The sequence below is a fragment of the Eumetopias jubatus genome, unplaced genomic scaffold (assembly GCF_037043125.1).
Source record: "Eumetopias jubatus isolate StellerSeaLion01/CBP00866 unplaced genomic scaffold, mEumJub1_p1.0 scaffold_7, whole genome shotgun sequence".
Lineage (NCBI taxonomy): Eukaryota > Metazoa > Chordata > Mammalia > Carnivora > Otariidae > Eumetopias > Eumetopias jubatus.
The window spans coordinates 60,986,086-61,006,039 of NW_028274813.1; the positions used below are offsets into that span (position 1 = coordinate 60,986,086).

The 19,954-nt window shown below is 33.4% G+C and overlaps 1 protein-coding gene across 2 annotated transcripts in view; it reads left to right on the forward strand.

The window, feature by feature from the left end:
• Nucleotides 1–19,954, forward strand: part of RALGAPA1 (Ral GTPase activating protein catalytic subunit alpha 1) — a 252,659-nt gene that overhangs the window by 165,703 nt on the left and 67,002 nt on the right. For both annotated transcript variants that reach the window (XM_088024638.1, XM_028114832.2), the window contains one exon: nt 17,016–17,139. In XM_088024638.1, the coding sequence (XP_087880764.1) occupies nt 17,016–17,139 (124 nt within the window). The remainder of the gene's footprint in view (nt 1–17,015; nt 17,140–19,954) is intronic.

A 19,954-nucleotide genomic window follows, 5' to 3' on the forward strand; every position in this document is an offset into this window, starting at 1 on the left:
CTGCTTGTGTTCCTGCTCTCACTATGTCTCTCTCTGTCAAAAAAATAAATAAAATCTTAAAAAAAAAAAAAGGCTAGTACATACAAAAAATATTAATGGAGCAAAGAACATGGATATAGGTTACTATATTGCTATAAATCTGATTTCTCATTAAGCTCTTGGATATGTACCTGTTTACATTTGGGTTTTGATGTGTAAAATCTTGTTATATCATTATTTTAATGGTATCTAGGTTCTTGATGTATAGTATATGAACAAGACTTCTGGGAAACCAGTACTAGAAACTGCAAAATATTACTTAACTGGAATTTCTGTAAGGTTGACATGTATATATGTTACTTTCTTGTCTAGACTCTAAATAAAATTTATGGATAGGGGTTTTTTGGCAATATAACTAGAAACACATTAATAAAGCAATACTTTGAATACCTGTATTTCTGAGATCTCAAATCCACAACCTACTTAATATCCATTTCTCACTTTCTCACATCTTAGTCAGTTGGTGTTTTGTACTTTTATGTTTCCAGTTTTTTGCTTTTTCTGTTCCCACAGTCAGTCTGCCACCCACCTCTGATTTCATTTGTCCTGTCAGCAGACTCGCACATTGTCAGCTATAAAAATGCCATTTCTGACATCCTCAAAACTATTCTTCCACTGAAGTATATATATGTATATATATGACTATAATCAATCCTCTGATCAGAATCATTCTTTTTTTTTTCAGATTTTATTAGAGAGCACACGCACGTGTGAGTTGGGTGGGGAGGAGCAGAGGGATAGAGAATCTCAAGCAGAATCCCCACTGAGCACAGAGCCTGATGCAGGGCTGGATCTCAGGACCCTGAGATCATGACCTGAGTTCAGGTCATGATCCTGGAGTCCCGGGATTGAGTCCCATATCGGGCTCCCTGCTCAGCAGGGAGTCTGCTTCTCCCTCTGACCCTCTTCCCTCTCGTGCTCTCTCTCATTCTCTCTCTCTCAAATAAATAGATAAAATCTTAAAAAAACAAAAACAAAAAAAACCTGAGAGTCTGTGGCTTAACCAACTGAGCCATGCAGGCGCCCCTGATCCAAATCATTCTTAACATCTACTTTCTCTACTCCTAGAGAAAATGATCAAACCAGTGTGATATAGAGAGTTACTGTAGATTCATGCTCCTTTACTTCAGCAATACCTTCTCTACTGTTTGGCAAATTTCTTATCCCTTGTTTACTTCTTACTTTGTTTCTCAGAGTAATTATTATAAACCTTCTTTGTTCTTTAAGCCCTTCATTATAGTCAAAAGATCATCTCTAATCTAACCTCACTGAGGATTCAATTCAAATGTTTGACCTCCTATGTAAAAGACAGTCTGGTAGAACAATAGTTCCTAACCTTTCTTCCTCCACCCATTCATATTTAACACACATTAGTCACACCTCTAATTAAATCCAGTGATTCTGACCATTGGGGAATTCATTTGAAACAAACTACCATGCCAGCAGTATTCTATAGGAATGCAAAATAAAGATTATTCATTCCTTTCCCATATCAAACAACTCCGCCTTATAACTTTTCTTTAAAATTTCTATATTGAGCCATCTTTTCTTGCTCACCTTCAGTTTCAGAAAAACCCTTTTTTTTTTCTATCTGTACTTCTACCTCCTACCTTCTCTGCTTGCTCTAGGATCTTCAAAAAGTTACCACATCTTTATCTTGTATTTCTACTTACCTCTTTACCATAAGCACACTTGTTAACGTTTCTTTAAACAAAAGAAAACAAAACTGTCCTCAGTTACCATCCTTTCAAGCTATAGTCTATCCCTTTCATGCCTTTTACTACCAAATTTTATGAGAAAATATCTTTACTCACTTCTTTGGTTTTTGTGTTTTTTAGCTTTTTTCAGAATAATCTTTTAAAAATAATGTTTAGTTTCTCTAGTTATTATAGAAAATATACAATAGAAAAATAAACCATATATTTATAACACTATTCTGAACATTTGTTTATTTTCAGTCTTTTTTGATTATACATATGATTCTTTTGTTTTAAAAAACTGGAATCCTAGTAATATGTATGCAGTAAGTTATCTTTTAAAAAGGACTTTATCATGTTGGGAGCATTTTCCTCAGGCATTTTGGTATTTTTCAAAAATAATTTTTTATGGCACCAAGTTCTATGGTTATTGGACATTGACATTGTTTTTAATATCTTGCCCTAGGATAGGTTCCTAGAAATGGAATTATTACATCAAAGCATAAGAACTTATTTCAGGCCATACATATTACAGAATTACTTTTCACTAAGTACTAATTTCTAATTAGTACCAACATTATGTAAGAACACTAATATAACTTCAACCTGGCCAACACAAGGTATTGGTCATATTTTCTAAACCTTTCCTAGCTTGGGAGGCAGATCATGGTATCTCTTTAATTTATTGTTCTTTACTACTAGTGAAGTTAATATCTTTCATGTATTTGTAAGAAATTTTAATTTTTTTCAAATTCCCTCTTAGTGTCCTTTTTCTATTTAAAAGGAAATTTTTCTTAATTGCAGGAGCTCTTCTACATATGTGTGTATCTAAGGATTAACTTTTGTACTTATTGTGGGAGTTTTCCCAGTTAGTTGTTTGGCTTTCGGTTTTCAATAACTTCATATTGTTTAGCATACAGGTTTTTCATTTTTATGTAATTTTCTCAGTCTTCTTTCTTTGGATTTTTTTCAGTTGCTTATTGTGCTTAGAGAATTCTGTCTTGAAATCAATTAAATGTTCTGTATTTCCTTCTAGATCCATAATTACTTGGTAGGAATGGTAATTATTTTACATTTAATTCTTAATTTCTTCTGGAATACATTTTAGTTTATGGAATAAGAAATGGAACTAGCTTGAATATTGGAGAATAGTCTATTTCCATAATTTGTTGAATAATCCATACCATTCTCATTGATTTGATGTTTCCTTTATCAAATATTAACCGTTTTATATCAGAGCTATCTGTTCATTTCTATCGAGTTGTCTATCAGTTTTATGCAGATGTTAGTGATTATTATAGCTTTGTGATTTAATATCTGATAGACCCAGTCTTCTTCCTCACCCTATTCATCCATATCCTCCTTTTCTTTGGTACTATCACCTGTTTATTCTTCTGGATACGTGTTAGAATTACGCTCTTGTTTTCCAGAAAAAAAGTCCCATTAATATTTTGGTTTTGATTTACAATAAAACTTTCATATGGAGAGAATAAGTACATTTGCTATCATCATTCTTCCCATTCATAATTATGGTGTGTTTTTCATTTATTCTGAGACCCAGACATTACTTTTAGGGTTATTTTATTGTTGTTATGATATTCAAAATAGAATTTTTTTCCCATTATATTTTGCTGTCCAAATACTTTAGTGAATTCTCTTATTTATTTTAAACATTTTATAGTTGTCTATTCAGATCTGTTTAGGTATGTAATTACCTTACACATAATCTCTTTTCTAAAAGTTATGCCTATTTTTGCTTATATCATACTTTATTGCATTGACTAGAACTTCCACTACAGTGTTAAATACGTATTATAAGAGGGACATCCTGTTATTGGAATCTTTTTCAGCATCTATTCAAATTTTCATATAGTTTTGCTTTCTTAACTGATGTATATTATACGTAGTATCACTAGATTGCTAATATTAAATAATTCTTGGAATAACCTACTGGGTCATTTGACTTCCTGTTGTGTTCAGTTTACTAGACTTTCATTTTGAATTAGGGTATAACCCATTTCTAAGCATATTCTATATTTATTTAATTTTTTATCTGTGCTTACTGTGTTTAGAGTTAAGATTATAGCCAGCCTCATGAAATGAATATTATCTGTTGTTTGAAAATTTGGAATAACTAGTAAAATTTCTAATTCTTCCAGTTTTTTTCATCATTATTAGCCTCTGGGTTTTCGTTTAGTTCTTGGGTCAATTTCAGTGTCTTTGGTTTTTTACAAAACTCCTTTTCATTGAGGTTTTCAAAATGCATACTAATACAAATTAGTACATACACACATATCATAATTCTGCTATATTCCTTTTCTCAGTTTTGTGGGATTTTTTTTTTGCTCTTTTTAAAAAATTAATTTATGTATTCCTATATCATCCCTTCAAAGTTTTTTCCCTCTAGATTTATTGAGATAGCATTGACATACAACATTGTGATAGTTTATGGTTTAAACATAATGATTTATAAATATATATATTGTAAAATGATTTCTACAATAAGGTTAGTTAACGCATTCATCACTTCACATAGTTAGAATTTTTTGTGTAATGAGAACTTTAAAAATCCGCTCTCTTAGCAACCTTTAAATAATACAGTACTGTTAACTCTAGTTACTATGCTGTCCTTTACTTCCCCAGAACTTACTCATCTCACAGCTGGAAGCTTATACCCTTTGACCACCTTCACCCATTTCCCTATCCCCCACCCCTGAAACCAGTCTGCTCTCTGTTTCTGTGAGTTCAGTTTTTTCAGATTCCACATATAAGTAAGAACATTACAATATTTGTCTGTCTCTGTCTGACTTATTTCACTTAGCATAATGCCTTCAGGTTTCATCCAAGTTGTCACAAATGGCAGGATTTCCTTCTTTTGTTATGGCTGAATTTCATTGTATGGTTGGCCCTTGAAGAACACAGGAATTAAGAGCACCAACCTCACCCCATCCCCATGCAGTTCAATATCTGCATATAACTTTCACTTCCTAAAAACTTAACTACCAATAGCCTACTCTTGACCGGAAGCCTTACTGATAATATAAAGTCAATTAACATATAGTTTATATGTTATATGTGTTTTATATATATATATGTATTCTTAAAGTAAGCTATAGAAAAATGTTACTGAGAAAATCATAAGAGAAAATACATTTACAGTACTGTACTGTATTTATGGAAAAAAATTTGTTTATAAATAAACCCATGCAGTTCAAACCCCTCTTGTTCAAGGGTCAGCTGTACATGTATACCACATTTTCTTGATCCATTCATCTGTTGATGAACACAGGTTGTTTTCATACTTTGGCTATTGTAAACAATGCTTCAGTGAACATGGGGATGCAGATACCTCTTCAAGGTAGTAATTTTGGGGGTTTTTTTGGATATATATCCAGAAGTGGGATTGCTGGATCATGTAGTAGTTCTGTTTTTAATTTTTTGAGGAACCTCCATATTGTTTCCCATAAAGTCTGCATCAATTCACATTCCCACCAACAGTTTACAACAAGGGTTGTCTTTTCTGTATATCCTCATCAACACTTGTTATCTCTTGTCTTTTTGATAATAGCCATTCTAGCAGGTGTGGGGTGATATTTCACTGTGGTTTTGATTTTCATTTCCCCAGTGATTAGTGATGCTGGGCACCTCTTCATGTATGTGCTGGTCATTTGAATATCCTCTTTGGAAAAATGTCTCTTTGGGTCCTTGCCCATTTTTTTTTTTTTAGGTCCTCTTTTCTTTTTTCTTTTTGCCCATTTTAATCGGATTATTTGTTTTATTGCTGTTGAGTTGTATGAGTTCCTTAATGTTTTGGATACTAACCCAATTATCAGATACATATATATAGTTTACAAATATTTTTTTCCACTTCATAGGTTGCCTTTTCATTTTGTTTATCATTGTTTTGCCATGCAGAAGCTTTTTAGTTTGATGTAGTTCCACTTGTTTTGGTTTTGTTGCTTGTGCCTTCATATCTAAAAAAGCATTGCCGGGACCAGTGTCAAAGAGCTTTTCCTCTATTTTTCTTCTAGGAATTTTACAATATTAAGTCTTTAATCCATTTCATGTTAGTTTTTCTGAGTGGCATAAGATAGGGGTCTAGTTTAATTCTTTTGCATATGAATATCTAGTGTAGTGAAGAGACCATCTTTCCTCCATTGATATTCTTGGCTCCCTTTTCAAATGTTAGTTGACTATTCGTGCATGGGTTTATTTCTGGGTTTATAGTTCTGTTCAGTTGATCTTTGTGTCTGTCTTTATTCCAGTATGGTTTTGATAACTGTAGCTTTGTAATATAGTTTGAAATCAGTAAATGTGATGCCTCCAGCTTTGTTATTCTGTTTTAGGATTTGCTTTGGCTATTTGGTGTCTTTTGTGGTTCCATATGAATTTTAGTATAGCTTTTTTATTTCTGTAAAAAAAAAAAAGATGCCATTGGAATCTTGATAGGGATTGCAGTGAATCAATGGATTACTTTAGATAGTGTGAACATTTTAATATTAATCCATGAACCACAGGCTATCTTTCTCTTCATTTGTGTGTTCTTCAATATCTTTAATCAATGTCTCATAGTTTTCATTGTAAAGATCGTTCATCTTGGTTAAATTTATTCCTAAGCAATTTTTTGGGATGCTATTATAAATGAGATTGTTTTCTTTCTTTTTTTTTTTTTAAAGATTTTATTTATTTATTTGAGAGAGAGAATGAGAGAGAGAGAGATAGCACATGAGAGGGGGGAGGGTCAGAGGGAGAAGCAGACTCCCCGCCGAGCAGGGAGCCCGATGTGGGACTCGATCCCGGGACTCCAGGATCATGACCTGAGCCAAAGGCAGTCGCTTAACCAACTGAGCCACCCAGGCACCTGAGATTGTTTTCTTTTTTCATTTTCAGATAATTCATTGTTAGTGTGTAGAAAAATGACTGATTTTGTGTATTGATTTTGTATCCTGCAACTTTACTGAATTTCTTTACTAGTTCTAGCAGTTTTTTGGTGGAATCTTTTGGATTTTCTTTATTTAAGATTATGTAGTGTGCAAAAAGAGATAATCATACTACTTTCTCCTCAATTCAGATGCTTTCTATTTCTTTTTATTGCTTGATTGCTCTGGCTAGGACTTCCAATACTGTGTTGAATAGGAGTGATGAGGTTGGGCACTCTGATCTTGTTCCTGATCTTAGAAAAAAGTCTTTCAGCTTTTCACCACAGAGAATATTAGTTGTGGGTTTATCAGATAAAGCCTTAATTATTTTGAGGTACTTTCCTGTATACCCAGTTTGTTGAGACTGTTTATCATGAATGAGTATTGAATTTTGTCAAATTGTTTTGCTGCATCTGTTGAGGTGATTGTATGATTTTTATCTTTTATTCCATTGATGTGATGTATAACATTTATTGGTTTGCATATGTTGAACCATCTTTGCATCCAGAGGATGAATCTCACTTTATCATGTATGATTCTTTGATGTGCTATTGCATTCTATTTGCTAGTATTTTGTTGAAAATTTTTACATCTATATTCATCAGAGATGTTTGCCTCTAATTTTCTTTTCTTGTAGTATTCTTACTTAGCTTTGGTATCAAGGTAATGCTCTTCTGGTAAAATGAGTTTGGAAGTATTCCCACCTTTTCACTTTTCTGGAAGAGTTTGAGAAGAGTTGGTATTAATTCTTTAAGTGTTGGGTAGAATTCACAGTGAAGCCATCTGGTACCGGGCTTTTCTTTGTTGGGAAGTTTTTGATTACTGCCTCCATCTGCTTACATGTTATTGGTCTGTTTAGATTTTCTGGTTTTCATAAATAAGTCTTGGTAGGCTGTACATTTCTAGGAATTTATGCATTTCTTTTAGGTTGTCCACTTGTTTGGTAAATAGTTGTTCATCATAGTCTCTTATGATCATTTGCATTTCTGTGGTATCAGTTGTAACATCTCATCATTTATAGTAATATTTATTTGGGTCCTTTTTTGTTGTGGTTAGTCTAGTGAAAGGTTTATTAATCTTGGTAATGTTTTCAAAGAACCAGCTCTTGGTTTTGTTCATCTTTTCTATTTTCCTGTTCTTTATTTCATTTATTTATGCTCTAATTTTTATTATTTCCTTTCTTCTGTTAACTTTGGGCTTAGTTTATTCTTTTTCTAGTTCCTTTAAGTATAAAGTTAGGTTGTTTATTGGAGATAGTTTTTTTTTTTTAAAGATTTTATTTATTTATTTGACAGAGAGAGACATAGCGAGAGCAGGAACACAAGCAGGGGGAGTGGGAGAGGGAGAAGCAGGCTTCCTGCAGAGCAGGGAGCCGGATGTGGGACTCGATCCCAGGACCCTGGGATCATGACCTGAGCCGAAGGCAGACGCTTAATGACTGAGCCACCCAGGTGCCCTAGTTCTTTTTTTCTTGATGTATGTATTTATCAGTATAAGCTCCCCTCTTGGAACTGCTTTTGCTACATTCCATAAGTTATGGTTTATTGTATTTCCTTTTTTTGTCTCAAGATATTTTTAATTTCCTTGTTGATTTCTTCTTTGATCCATTGGTTGTTCAGGAGTGTGCCATTTAGTTTCCCTGTATTTGTGAATTCTCCAGCTTTCCTCCTGTTTATTGATTTCTAGTTTAATTCCTTTGTAGTTGGAAAAGATATGTGATACTAATTTCTGTCTTCTTGAATTTGTTGAGACTTTTGTGTTTTAGCACATGATCTATTGTAGAAAATGTTCCATGTGTACTTGAGAAGAATGTGTATTTGCTGCCATTGGACAGAATGTTCCGTATATGTCTGTTAAGTCCATTTGGTCTATAGTATTGTTCAGATTCACTTTCTTACTTGATTTCCTATCTGGATGATCTGTCCATTGTTGAGAGTGGGGTATTAATGTCCCCAACTGTTATTGTATTGCTGTGTATTTCCCTTTTATTTTACTACTTGGTTTATGTATTTAGGTGCTCCAATGTTGGGTGCATAAATATTTATTATTGTTTTATCTTCTTGATGGATTGACCCCTTTTCTTTATGATAGTAACTTTATCTTTTTTTTTTTTACCATTTTTTAATTCACAGTCTATTTTGTCTGATATAAATATAGCTACCTTTGCTTTCTCTTGTTTACCATTTGCTTAAAATACTATTTCCTGTCCCTTCAATTCTCATTCTCTGTTCACCCTTAAAGCTAAAATGAGTCTCCTCTAAGCAGCATATCATTTGGTTCTCATTTTTTTGTCCATTCAGCCATTCTATGTCTTTTGATTGAAGAATTTAATCTATTTACATTTAAAGTAATTGTTGAGAGGTAAAAACTTACTAATGCCATTTCTTCATTGTTTTCTGTTTTGTAGATCCTTTGTTTTTTGCTTTCTCTCTTAGTGTCTTCATTTGTGATTTAAAGACTTTGTAGTAGTATGTTTGAGTCCTTTGTCATAGTCTTTTGTTTATCTGCTACAAGTTTTTTTCTTTGTGGTTACCACAAGGCTTACATAAAATATGTTATATTTATAACATCTTATTTTAAGCTGACTACAACTTGATAGATAGCATATAGAAACTTTATACTTTTACTTCTTCCTCACATTTTAGGTTATTGGTGTTACTACAATAACAAATTGTTATGTTTATGGTTATTTTAAAAACATTTTCTAACTTTTAAACTAAAGTTATAATGAGTTATGCATCACCATTACAGTGGGCTTTTTTTCTTGATGTAAATAATCTACTTAACCTTTTCAAAGAAACAGTTTTTCGTTTATTATATTCTGTTATATTCTGTTTTCTAACTCATTAATTTTTGTCTTATTTATAAGCTTTATATTGTTCTTTTTCTTCTAGAATTGGATGTTTTTGTCTTTTATTTTTTAACAATGAAATGGTCTTAGGCTATAAAATTTTTCAGAGTACAACTCCTATCCATTTTTTTAGTCTCAGCTTAAACATTATGTTTTCTGAAATCCTTTCCCTAAACTACCTCTTTTTATCTTCCTCCCCAGTCTTTGTTTGGATCTTCCATGTGCTCTCACAGAGCCCTGTAACACTTCCCTGTCATCCATTTATCACACTGTAGTATTATTATTATTACTATTATTATTCTTAGATATTCTTATTACTTCTTTCCAAAACAATTATAATAACCCTCTAAATAATCTGTGAGTTCTTATATCCTAACTCTTCCCCATGATAATTTATCTTTGGTACTAAATGGTCAAGTCCTTGAGGGCAAGAATCATAACTCTTTTGCTCTCTTGCTCAACATGTGTTCCAGACCTCACTGCTCTACTGAAACTATCCTTCTGAAGGTTAGTATCTTGACCATCAAGTCTAAAGTTTTCTCAGTCTTCAACATTTTATCTAATTAACTAAATTTAGTTAATTTAATAAGCATTTTAAAAGATTACAGCAGTTTTAGATTTACAAAATAATTGATTGCAAAGTACAGAGAGTTCCCACATACCCTTTTCCCCTACACATAATTTTTCTATCTCTTACATCAGTGTGATAACATCTGTTAAAATTGATGAAACAATATTGATGTATTAACTGAAGTCCAAGTTTATATTAGAGTTCATTCTCTGTGTTGTACATTGTATGCATTTTGACAAATGTATAGTAACAGGTATCTACCATTACAGTATCCTATAGAATAGTTTCACTGCCCTAAAAACCCCTTGAGTATTATATCCCCTAATTTAATACTGTAGTCTGTTCTCTAAAATGTTCTTCTCCCCGGCTTCTGTAGCACTACAATTACCTCATTCAACTCCTCATTCTCTAATTATTCCAAGTTTGTCTTCACTGGCTCATCTTTTACCTCATAACCCCCTAATATAGTTATTCTTCTCATTGGCATATCTCTCCTATCTTCTTAACCCCATTCTTTCCATGTACTTGTCTCTCAATTCTCTTGTCATGATTTTGCAGCTATTACAAATTTTTACCTGCCTCCTCCCAGGTCACCATTTTGTTCTGAAGTCATATCCTCCTCATAATTTTCTTGATTATGTTTAGAAATATTGTTTCAGTCACCCAAACTTGACCATTTCCTTTCTCTTGCCCTTAGATTTTCATAACTATTGCACCAGTTCTTATTATCCCTTCTTCTATGCTTTTCTTGCCCCCAACCCCTTGATTCATGTCCTTACTACTTTAAAGAGACTATTACAAAGAGCAGGAGTTGAAGTCTATCAGCACCATTTTTCCAACAGTATTTGCTCACTTTGCATCTCTGTCACATTTTGTTAATTCTTGCAATATTTCAAACTTTTTCATTATATTTGTTATGGTGATCTATTATCAGTGGTTATGATTTGCTGAAAGCTCAAATGATGGTTAGCATTTTTTAGCAAAAGTGATTTTTTTTAAATTAAGGTATATACTTTTTTAGACATAATGCTGTTGCACACCTAATAAAGTACAGTATAGTATAAACGTAACTTTGATATACACCTTATTACTGTATTCACTTTATTGTAGCCTACAACTAAGCCTGCAATATCTCTGAGGTATGCTTCTACTTTTCTGATGGACTAGAGAGGAAAAATGAAAAGTGATGTTGTTTATACTCTTATCTTCCTAGACCATTTATAGATCCTTTATTTTCTTTGACTAGATTAACTGATTCCTGTTCCTCTTGGTTGAACCACCAGATTTTTTTATTTCAAATCTCAAAATTTGTATTATTATTTCTATCGCAGTGTATATGCAGGGATTCAGAAGTGCTTCCAACTTAGCAGACTTCACTTTGAATTTTCCAATAGTATGCTCACAATATTTTGCCAGTTCTATACATATTCTTATATGGTGGCATGTAAGTTGCAAGTTCGTTAATTTTATGGGTGTTTTTTCTGGTTTCTTTCCCTAGTTGTTCATTATTATACATATTAAGCTAATGGCAATATACCAAACATTTTAGCAGCAGTAGTTAGGTAAGTAGAAAAATAAGAGGGAATGGTGAAAGATTAAAATTTGACATGAAAGGCATCTGAGCTCTGCTTTTACAAATTGTAGGAAGGTCATAGATAATATAAAGGTGATTTCTCTTTTACTTTTGCATTGTGAAGATTTATGTTCTATTTTTTCCTACATGGCACATATTTTTCTCCCTGCTTTTAGATTTATATAGTATTAGGTGAACATTTCTATTTAAGTCTTCCCAATTTTATAAATTGTGATTTGTGAGTTCTAATTGATAGACCTTTACCTGAAAAAAATTGAAATATTGCAAGAATTACCAAAATGTAATTGTGCTTCCAAGTTAAATTCTTAACAGTTTTCTTGAGATGTACTTTTTTTTTTTTTTTGAGATGTACTTCTTATACCATACAGTTTACTCATTTTTAAAGTATGCATGTTTTTAGTATATTCACAGGGTTGTGCAACTGTCACAACAACCTGATTTTAGAATATTTTAGTTCCTTCAAAAGGAATTCCATACCCGTCACTAGTAACTCCCCATTACGGCCAACCACCCCCTTCCTCCACTCCCCAGCTCTAGACAACGCTAATTTACTTTCTATTTCTATAGATGTGCCTATACTGGACATTTCATATAAAAGGCGTCAAACAATATATGGTCTTTTGTGGCAGGCTTCTTAGCGTAGTGTTTTCAAAGTTCATCCGTATTGCAGTGTGTTCTCAGCACTTCATTTCTTTTTATTAAGCTGAATAATATTCCATTGTATGGATATACTACATTTTGTTTATCCATTCATCAGTTGATGGACATTTGGGTTGGTTTCACTTTTTGGATATTATGGATAATGCTGCTGTGAATATTCATGTAGTTTTTTGCCATGGACACTAGTTTTATAAACTTTTTTATAACTTTATAGTTTTAAACCTTATATTAAGATCTAACGTCCTTTTTGTTGTTTTTGGTGTGAGGTCGGAAGTTGCAAGGTAAGAATCCACCTTCATTCTTTTGCTTGTACATATCCAGTTGCCCCAGCACCATTTGTTGAAAAGACTCTTCTTTTCCCATTGAATTGTCATGGTATCCTTGTCAGAAAAGCAACTGATGACAAATAAAAGGGTTTATTTCTAAATCAAAAATTCTGTTCCATATACATCTGTTTGTCACTTCTTATGACACTACCACAGTGCATTGATTGCTGCTGCTTTGTGGCAAGTTTTAAAATTGGGAATTATGAATCCAACATTGTCTTCTTTTTCAAGATAGTTACGGATATTCTGGATCTTTTGTATCTTCCTGTGAATTTTAGGATGAGCTTGTCCATTTCTACAAAAACAGGAGCTGGGATTTTGGTAGGGATTACATTCAGTTTGTAGATCAATTCGGGAATGTTATCTTCACAATATTAGATCTTTCAGTCCATGAATGGGATTTTTTTTAAGATCTTTAATTTCTTTTGACAGTGTTTTGTAATTTTCAGAGGATAAGTTTTATACTTAACTTTTTGTTAAGTACTTTTTTACTTACATACCCAAGTAATTTATTATTTTTGATGGTATAGTATTATAAAAGGAATTTTCTTAGTTTTGTTTTGATTGTTCATTGTTGGTATATAGAAATACAATTGATTTTTATATGTGGTTATTGTATCCTGAACCCTGCTGAATTCATTTAATAACTAAAAACTTTTCAGTGGATTCTTTAGGGCTTTCTATATACAAAATCATCTCATCTGCAAGTGGAGGTAGTTTTACTTCTTCCTTTTCAATCACATTACTAATTCATTCTCTTTGTAATTGTTCAGGTGTTCTCTTTCCTCTTGAGTTGGATTTAGTAATTTGTGTGTCTCTAGGTATTTTTCCATTTAATCTATTTTATCTAATTTGTTGGCATATAGTTGGTCAGCATTTTCCCTTACAATTCTTTTTATTTCTGTACCGTATATAGTGATGTCTCTTCCTTAGATTCTGATTTTAGTAATTTGAGTCTTCTCTTTTTTTCCTCGTTCAGTCTAACTATAAAGTTACCAATTTTGTTTATCATCTCAAAAAACCAAGTTTTGGTTTCATTGATTTTTCTGTTGTTTTTCTGTTCTATTTTATTTCCACTCTAGTTTTTATTATAATTTCCTTTTTCTTGCTTTGATTTTAGTTGCTCTTTTTCTAGTTTCTTAAAGTGGAAGGTTTAGTTATTGATGCAGGATCTTTTCATCTTTTTTAATATAGGCATTTACATCTATAAATTTACAAGGGAGCACTGCTTTGCCTGTATGCTATCAATTTTGATATGTTATGTTTTCATTTTCATCATCTCTAGGTATTTTCTTATTTCCCTTGACATTGATTCTCTCAGTTATTTAGGAGTACATTGTTTCATTTCTACATACATGTGAAATTCCCGAAGTTTTTATCTTTTATTGATTTCTAGTTTCATTCCATTGTGATTAGAAAATACACTTTGCATAATTTCAATCCTTTCAAATTTATTGAGGCTTGTTTTCTGACCTACCATACGGTCCACCCTATCGGATGTTCCTGTATCCTTGAGAAGACTGTGTGCTCTACTACTGTTTTGTGGGGTGTTGTATAAATGTATTTTAGATCTAGTTGGTTTACAGTATTATTGAAGTCTTCCATTTTCTTGTTGATACTCTCTTGTCCACTATTAAAAAGTGGGGTATCGAAATCTTCAATTGTGATTGTAGAAATGTCTATTTCTGCCTCCAGTTCTGTTTTTGCTTCATGTATTTTGAAGTTCTCTGTTGAGTGCATGTGTGTTTTTAATTTTCATATCTTCCTAGTAGGCTGACCTTTTAACATTATGAAATGTCTCTTTATCACTAATATTTTTCATTTTAAAGTCTGATATTAATAAAGCCACTCCAGGTTTCTTGGTTACTGTTTGCATGGTGTCTTTTTCCATTTACTTTACTTTCAACATTATTTGTGTCTTTGATTCAAAAGTGCCCTGCTTGATCATTTGTTTATTTTCTAGTGATTTGGCTGAACTAATCCTGCAAAGTCTATTTACCCACCATGTGCAGCCTCAGCTCTCCCTGCTCAAAAATTTTAAAATGTTTTTTTATCTTTTAGTAGGACTACCCATGGGTTCCCCCCTGGGTTGACATAATCTACTACTAATCAAAGTTTGTATTTTAGCCCCCTTAGCCAGTTAGATTTTTATTGTTTACTGTGGATGTATGTGTGGCTTGGAGGCTGCTATCATATTCAGAATGTTTATGTTTTTTTTGTCCCATGTTCACCCAGAGACTAGTAGCTTGGAGGTTTACTCTCTGGTTGCTCCAAATAGAGTACAACTTTGGATATGCACAGTCATCTAGACTGCCAGGATTGACTGGATGTTGTTTTTAAGTTGTGGCTTCCTAAGAGTTGACCCTGAGCTCAAGTAGAGTATTTGTGAGGCTTCCCCTTGTGTTGATAGGTCTGTGTGGCTTGAGGCATGCTTTCATGTCTGTCCTGCATCTTACTCTGATTGCTGCTGTGTGGGTGCAAGGTAGTACATGTGCACAGGCTTCTTGACCTGTAAACTTGACTGTGTTCCCAAAAGAACCTTCTTGGCTATCTCTTCCTGCTTCTCTCTGTTAAAACTTCTGGCTGCTCTGCTGTTTTACTTGTGTCTGGAAGTGTTAGCTTCTCTTAATGGCTTTCCACCTCTTTCTTGTTTTTGACAAACCCATAGGCATGGAGTCTCCAAGTTTTGTTTCAAAATCAAATCATTCCCCTCAGGCAGAGCTGCTGCTGAGTTCTTTGTCCTTATGACCTGTGTTTCACCCTGAGCAGAACACAAGTAGTGGCAGAACCCCACTATACCTGAGCTGGGGTCAAGAACCAACTTTTCTTGGAGTAACACTCTCACTCTACAAGTGAACAGTTAGGGAAGGATTGGCAGTTCTTCATCTTAGCTTTCACCTACTGGTGTGAAACCTCTAGCTTATTGGTAAGCTAGAGTGGGGAAGGTTGGGAAGACTCAAGCCTTTTGCACCTAGAGCTTCCATCGTAACAGAGGGAGCTGGAAGAGTTAAGGGGGACATGGTTCTCAGTCACAGCTGCCTGGAATAGATTTTGTGCAGCATGGATCTGGGGAAGATGAGAAACACAGCCAGAAGCCTATTTTTCCCAAGATGAAACTATATTCCCAGTCTGGGAACTGGAGGGGAGAGGGGAACCCTTATATTGGCCTGAGTAGAATGCCCAGGATAAAGCTATAATGTGGAAGTAAAGGGGTGGGGTAAGGGATGCCAAAGACTCATTCTGTTCTTACTAGATTTGGTAGATTTTCCTGAATGAATGTTTGTCCATTTGCTATATGCCCTTAGGACAATATGCAGAGAATTTAAATGATTTTTTAAAAATCATTTTCACCACTTAAATTGTTATTTTGCTTGAGAAAGGGTTTACTGAAGTTCCCCTCAATTATATTTTATTACTTAGATTATCCTAACAATACATTGAATATACCAAAAGTTGCCTGTGTTCACCCCATAAAGTGAAATATTGCCATTAGTGAAAGCAGCTAAAATATCTTTGTTCATGATTTTAAGTTGCTGATGTTGAAACCCACAATCATGACCTTACAACTTCCTCAAAATATGTAGGAAAATCTGGTTGTCTGACTAACTTTTTAAAATAATTTCAGTTCTTTGGCTATGGTTTGTTTGCTTGCTTTCTAATTTCTACAAACTATAGTAGTGAAAACATCACCTCTGGTCATAAAGTTCATTAACCCATGCTTTGTTAAACCACACTAGACCAAATGTAGTGTGCCCTAGTTAACTTGGAAAGCCAAATGTCATACAAGAAATTTGTTTTTATGAACATTTTTAATTTGAAGGAGATCTAAAAAGAAAATGTCTAAGAGCTTGTCACTTATTCGATACAGTTCTATAATATTTGTGTATAAATTTCTTGTTTCTTATTCTGCACTTTGAAGAAATGGATCATTTCTCAGTCATCTCTGTATTCCTACTTAGTTTTATTTCTAAAACATGTCCATTTAACTCTGGTATTTAGCCACATTGTACAACAGGTAACTCCTCAGATGCTTCATGCATTCACACATGTCTTTCCTGATACTCTTTCTCCTCTTCATTTGTCAGATCTCACTTGCCTTCACCCAACTCAGTGTAACTTTCTCCTTTAAGTGTCTCTCTCTTTCTCCAGTCAGAAGTAATCACACCTCTCTTTTGTTCTACTGGCAAGTTTATAACTTTTCTAATTTTTTACTTATAATTACATATCTTCCTTAGTAGATCACAAGATTTAATTCATTTTCATCTTTTTATTGCCACGTACTTTGTACACTGAACTTAATTATTGGGTGAATGAATAAATTAATGATTAAATGAACAGTGTAATCTTTTGTTTTACAGTCGAGAGACCCACAAGATCGCAGTATTTTATGTTGCTGAAGGACAAGAAGACAAACATTCCATTCTCACCAATACAGGAGGAAGTCAAGCGTATGAAGATTTTGTAGCTGGTCTTGGTTGGGAGGTATTGTTCTTAAATAATACCAAATATCATTGTATTTTTATTTGGAAGCATTGGTTTTCTATTTCTTCCTAGCTTATTTTAGAAGAATTACTTTAGGAGACTCAACAACTTAACACCAGGTTTGTTATTGTTTCTACTTTATATCCTATCTGCAAAGACAGAAACAGTTTGGACTTCGAAAGGAAAATTGTTCACTTTTTTTTATGAGTGAGTATATTGTTAGTACTAAACTCCTAGGTTTAGGAGATCTCGATTTTCCTCACAGCTGTGACCAGTAGACAAGTGGTCTTCAAACTAAGATATGAATATCTTCACTATACCAAGGTTTTTAAGGGGCACATTGGCTTGGTTAGTTTTGAGGAAATTAATTTCCAGATCCCCTGGATTTTACTAAAATCAGTGCCTGAGAACTCTTCTGCAGTCTCTTGCCTCACCTTTTGTATTCTTCAACTCTGTAAAAGAAAGGCATACCACACACTCACCCAAATCCTACATTGTCCCAGAAGGTTTGTCACCCAAAAAAAGTTCATTCAAGAACATACAATCTTAGAATTGTAACTCATGGCGCCTGGGTGGCTCAGATGGTTAAGCATCTGCCTTCAGCTCAGGTCATGATCCCAGGGTCCTGAGATCGAGTCCCGCATTGGGCTCCCTGCTTCAGCTTCTCCCTCTGCCTCTCTCTCTCTCTCTCTGTCTCTTATGAATAAATAAATAAAATCTTAAAAAAAAAAAGAATTGTAACTCAAAAGGGAGGTATCTATCATAGACATTTGTATTAATACGTTCAGTTAAATCGACATATGAAGTGTCAGACATTTACTAACAGAAAGTGAATTTGATGGTGGCTGATTGATTTGTCATTAAGTTAATAGCAGGCATTTTATATGTATTGTATCAGGCAAAATTGCAGCTCTACAATTTGATGAAAATATATTTAAAGCACATATACATTAACATACAGTACACTGGAAATTATATCTTTTGCAGCAGTTTAAACTTGTGATGAAAATTTCTTACAGTTGTTAATTTAATACATGTTTTTTTTAAATTCTTGTAGAGAGTGCATGAGCAAAATTGTTGAAGACCACTGCACTAGACTATAAGCCCCTCCTAGAGGGCAGGCACTTTTATCTCATTTCATTTTAAAAGACATCCAAGTGCCTTGTACAGTATTAAGTACATAAGCCTTTAGCATTCTGTATATATTTTTAATGGCTTATCTTACATGCTATTTCCCTTTAAGTGAGTTACTTGGGGTCTTTGTTCCTATTTGCGTATTTGTCAAACGTAATATACTTTTTTACACAACAGGTATGTGAAGTTCAGTTGAGATTAGGTATGTGAAAGTGCTTTGGAAACTATAAAAAAAAATTATAAATAGATTTTCGTTTAAAAAAAAAACACAGAACAGTATTAGTAAAAGCAAGAGACATTTGAAAAAGAACAAAGTAGGAGTACTCACACTTCGTATTTCAAAACTTAGTACAAAACAATAATCAAACAGTATGGCACTTGCACCAAGGATAGACATATTGATCGATGGAATAGAATTGAGATTCTAGAAATAAACCCATACATCTATGGTCAACTGATTTTTGACAAGTGCCAAGACCACCCAGTAGAGAAAGAATGGTCTTTTCAATACATGGTGCCAGAACAACTGGATAGCTACATGCAAAAGAATGAAGTTGGACTCTTACCTCACCATATATATATATATATATATATATATATATATATATACACAAAAATTAACTCAAAATAGATTAAAAAAAAAACTAATTGTAAGAGCTAAAAGTATAAAATTCCTTAAAGACAATATGAGGTAAATTTTCATGACCTTGGATTTTGCTAAGGTTTTTTTTCCTCACCTTTATGGAGCTATAATTAATAAATAAAAGGGATTTTTACATATGATGCTAAAAACATGAACAGCAAAGGAAAAATTAAATAAATTGCATTTCAGGGCACCTGGATTGGATGGCTCTGTTGATTAAGGATCCAACTCTTGGTTTCAGCTCAGGTCATGATCTCAGGGGCTTGAGATCAAGCCTCATGTTGGGCTCCCTGCCCAGTTGTGGAATCTGCTTCAGATTCTTTCTCCCTGTCCCTCCCCTTCTTACCCTTCCTGCTCACACACTCTCTCCCTCAAATAAATAAATAAATAAATAAAATCTTCAAAATAAATAAATTGGACTTCATCAAACTTTAAGCTTTGGTGCTTCAAAGGACACTAAATGAAGTGAAAAGACAACCTACAGAATTGGAAAAAAATAATTGCAAATCATACATGTGATAAGGGACTTGAATCTAAAATATACAAAGAACTCATACAAATCAATAATTAGAAAACGATTGAATTAAAAAATTAGGACCTGAATGAACATTTCTCTTAATAAGATATGCAAATAACCAATAAGCTCATGAAAAGATGCTTGACGTCATTATCAGAGAAGTGCAAATCAAAACCACAGAGAGATACTACTTCATACCCATTAGGCTGGCTAGAATCAAAAAGTCAGGTAATAACAGCTGTAGGCTAGGATTTGATAAAATCTGAACCCTCTTACACTGCTAGTAGGAATGTGAAATGGTGTAACTACTATGGAAAACGATCTGGCAGCTCATCAAATAGTAAAACACTGAATTACTATATGATCAGAAATTCCTCTCTTAGGTAGATAGATACCCAAGAGAAATGAAATTGTATATCCAGACAAAAACTTGTACGTGGATGTTTATAGGAGCATTATTCATAATAGCGAAAAGGTGGAAGGAGCACAAATGTCCATCAATGGATGAATGGATAAAATGT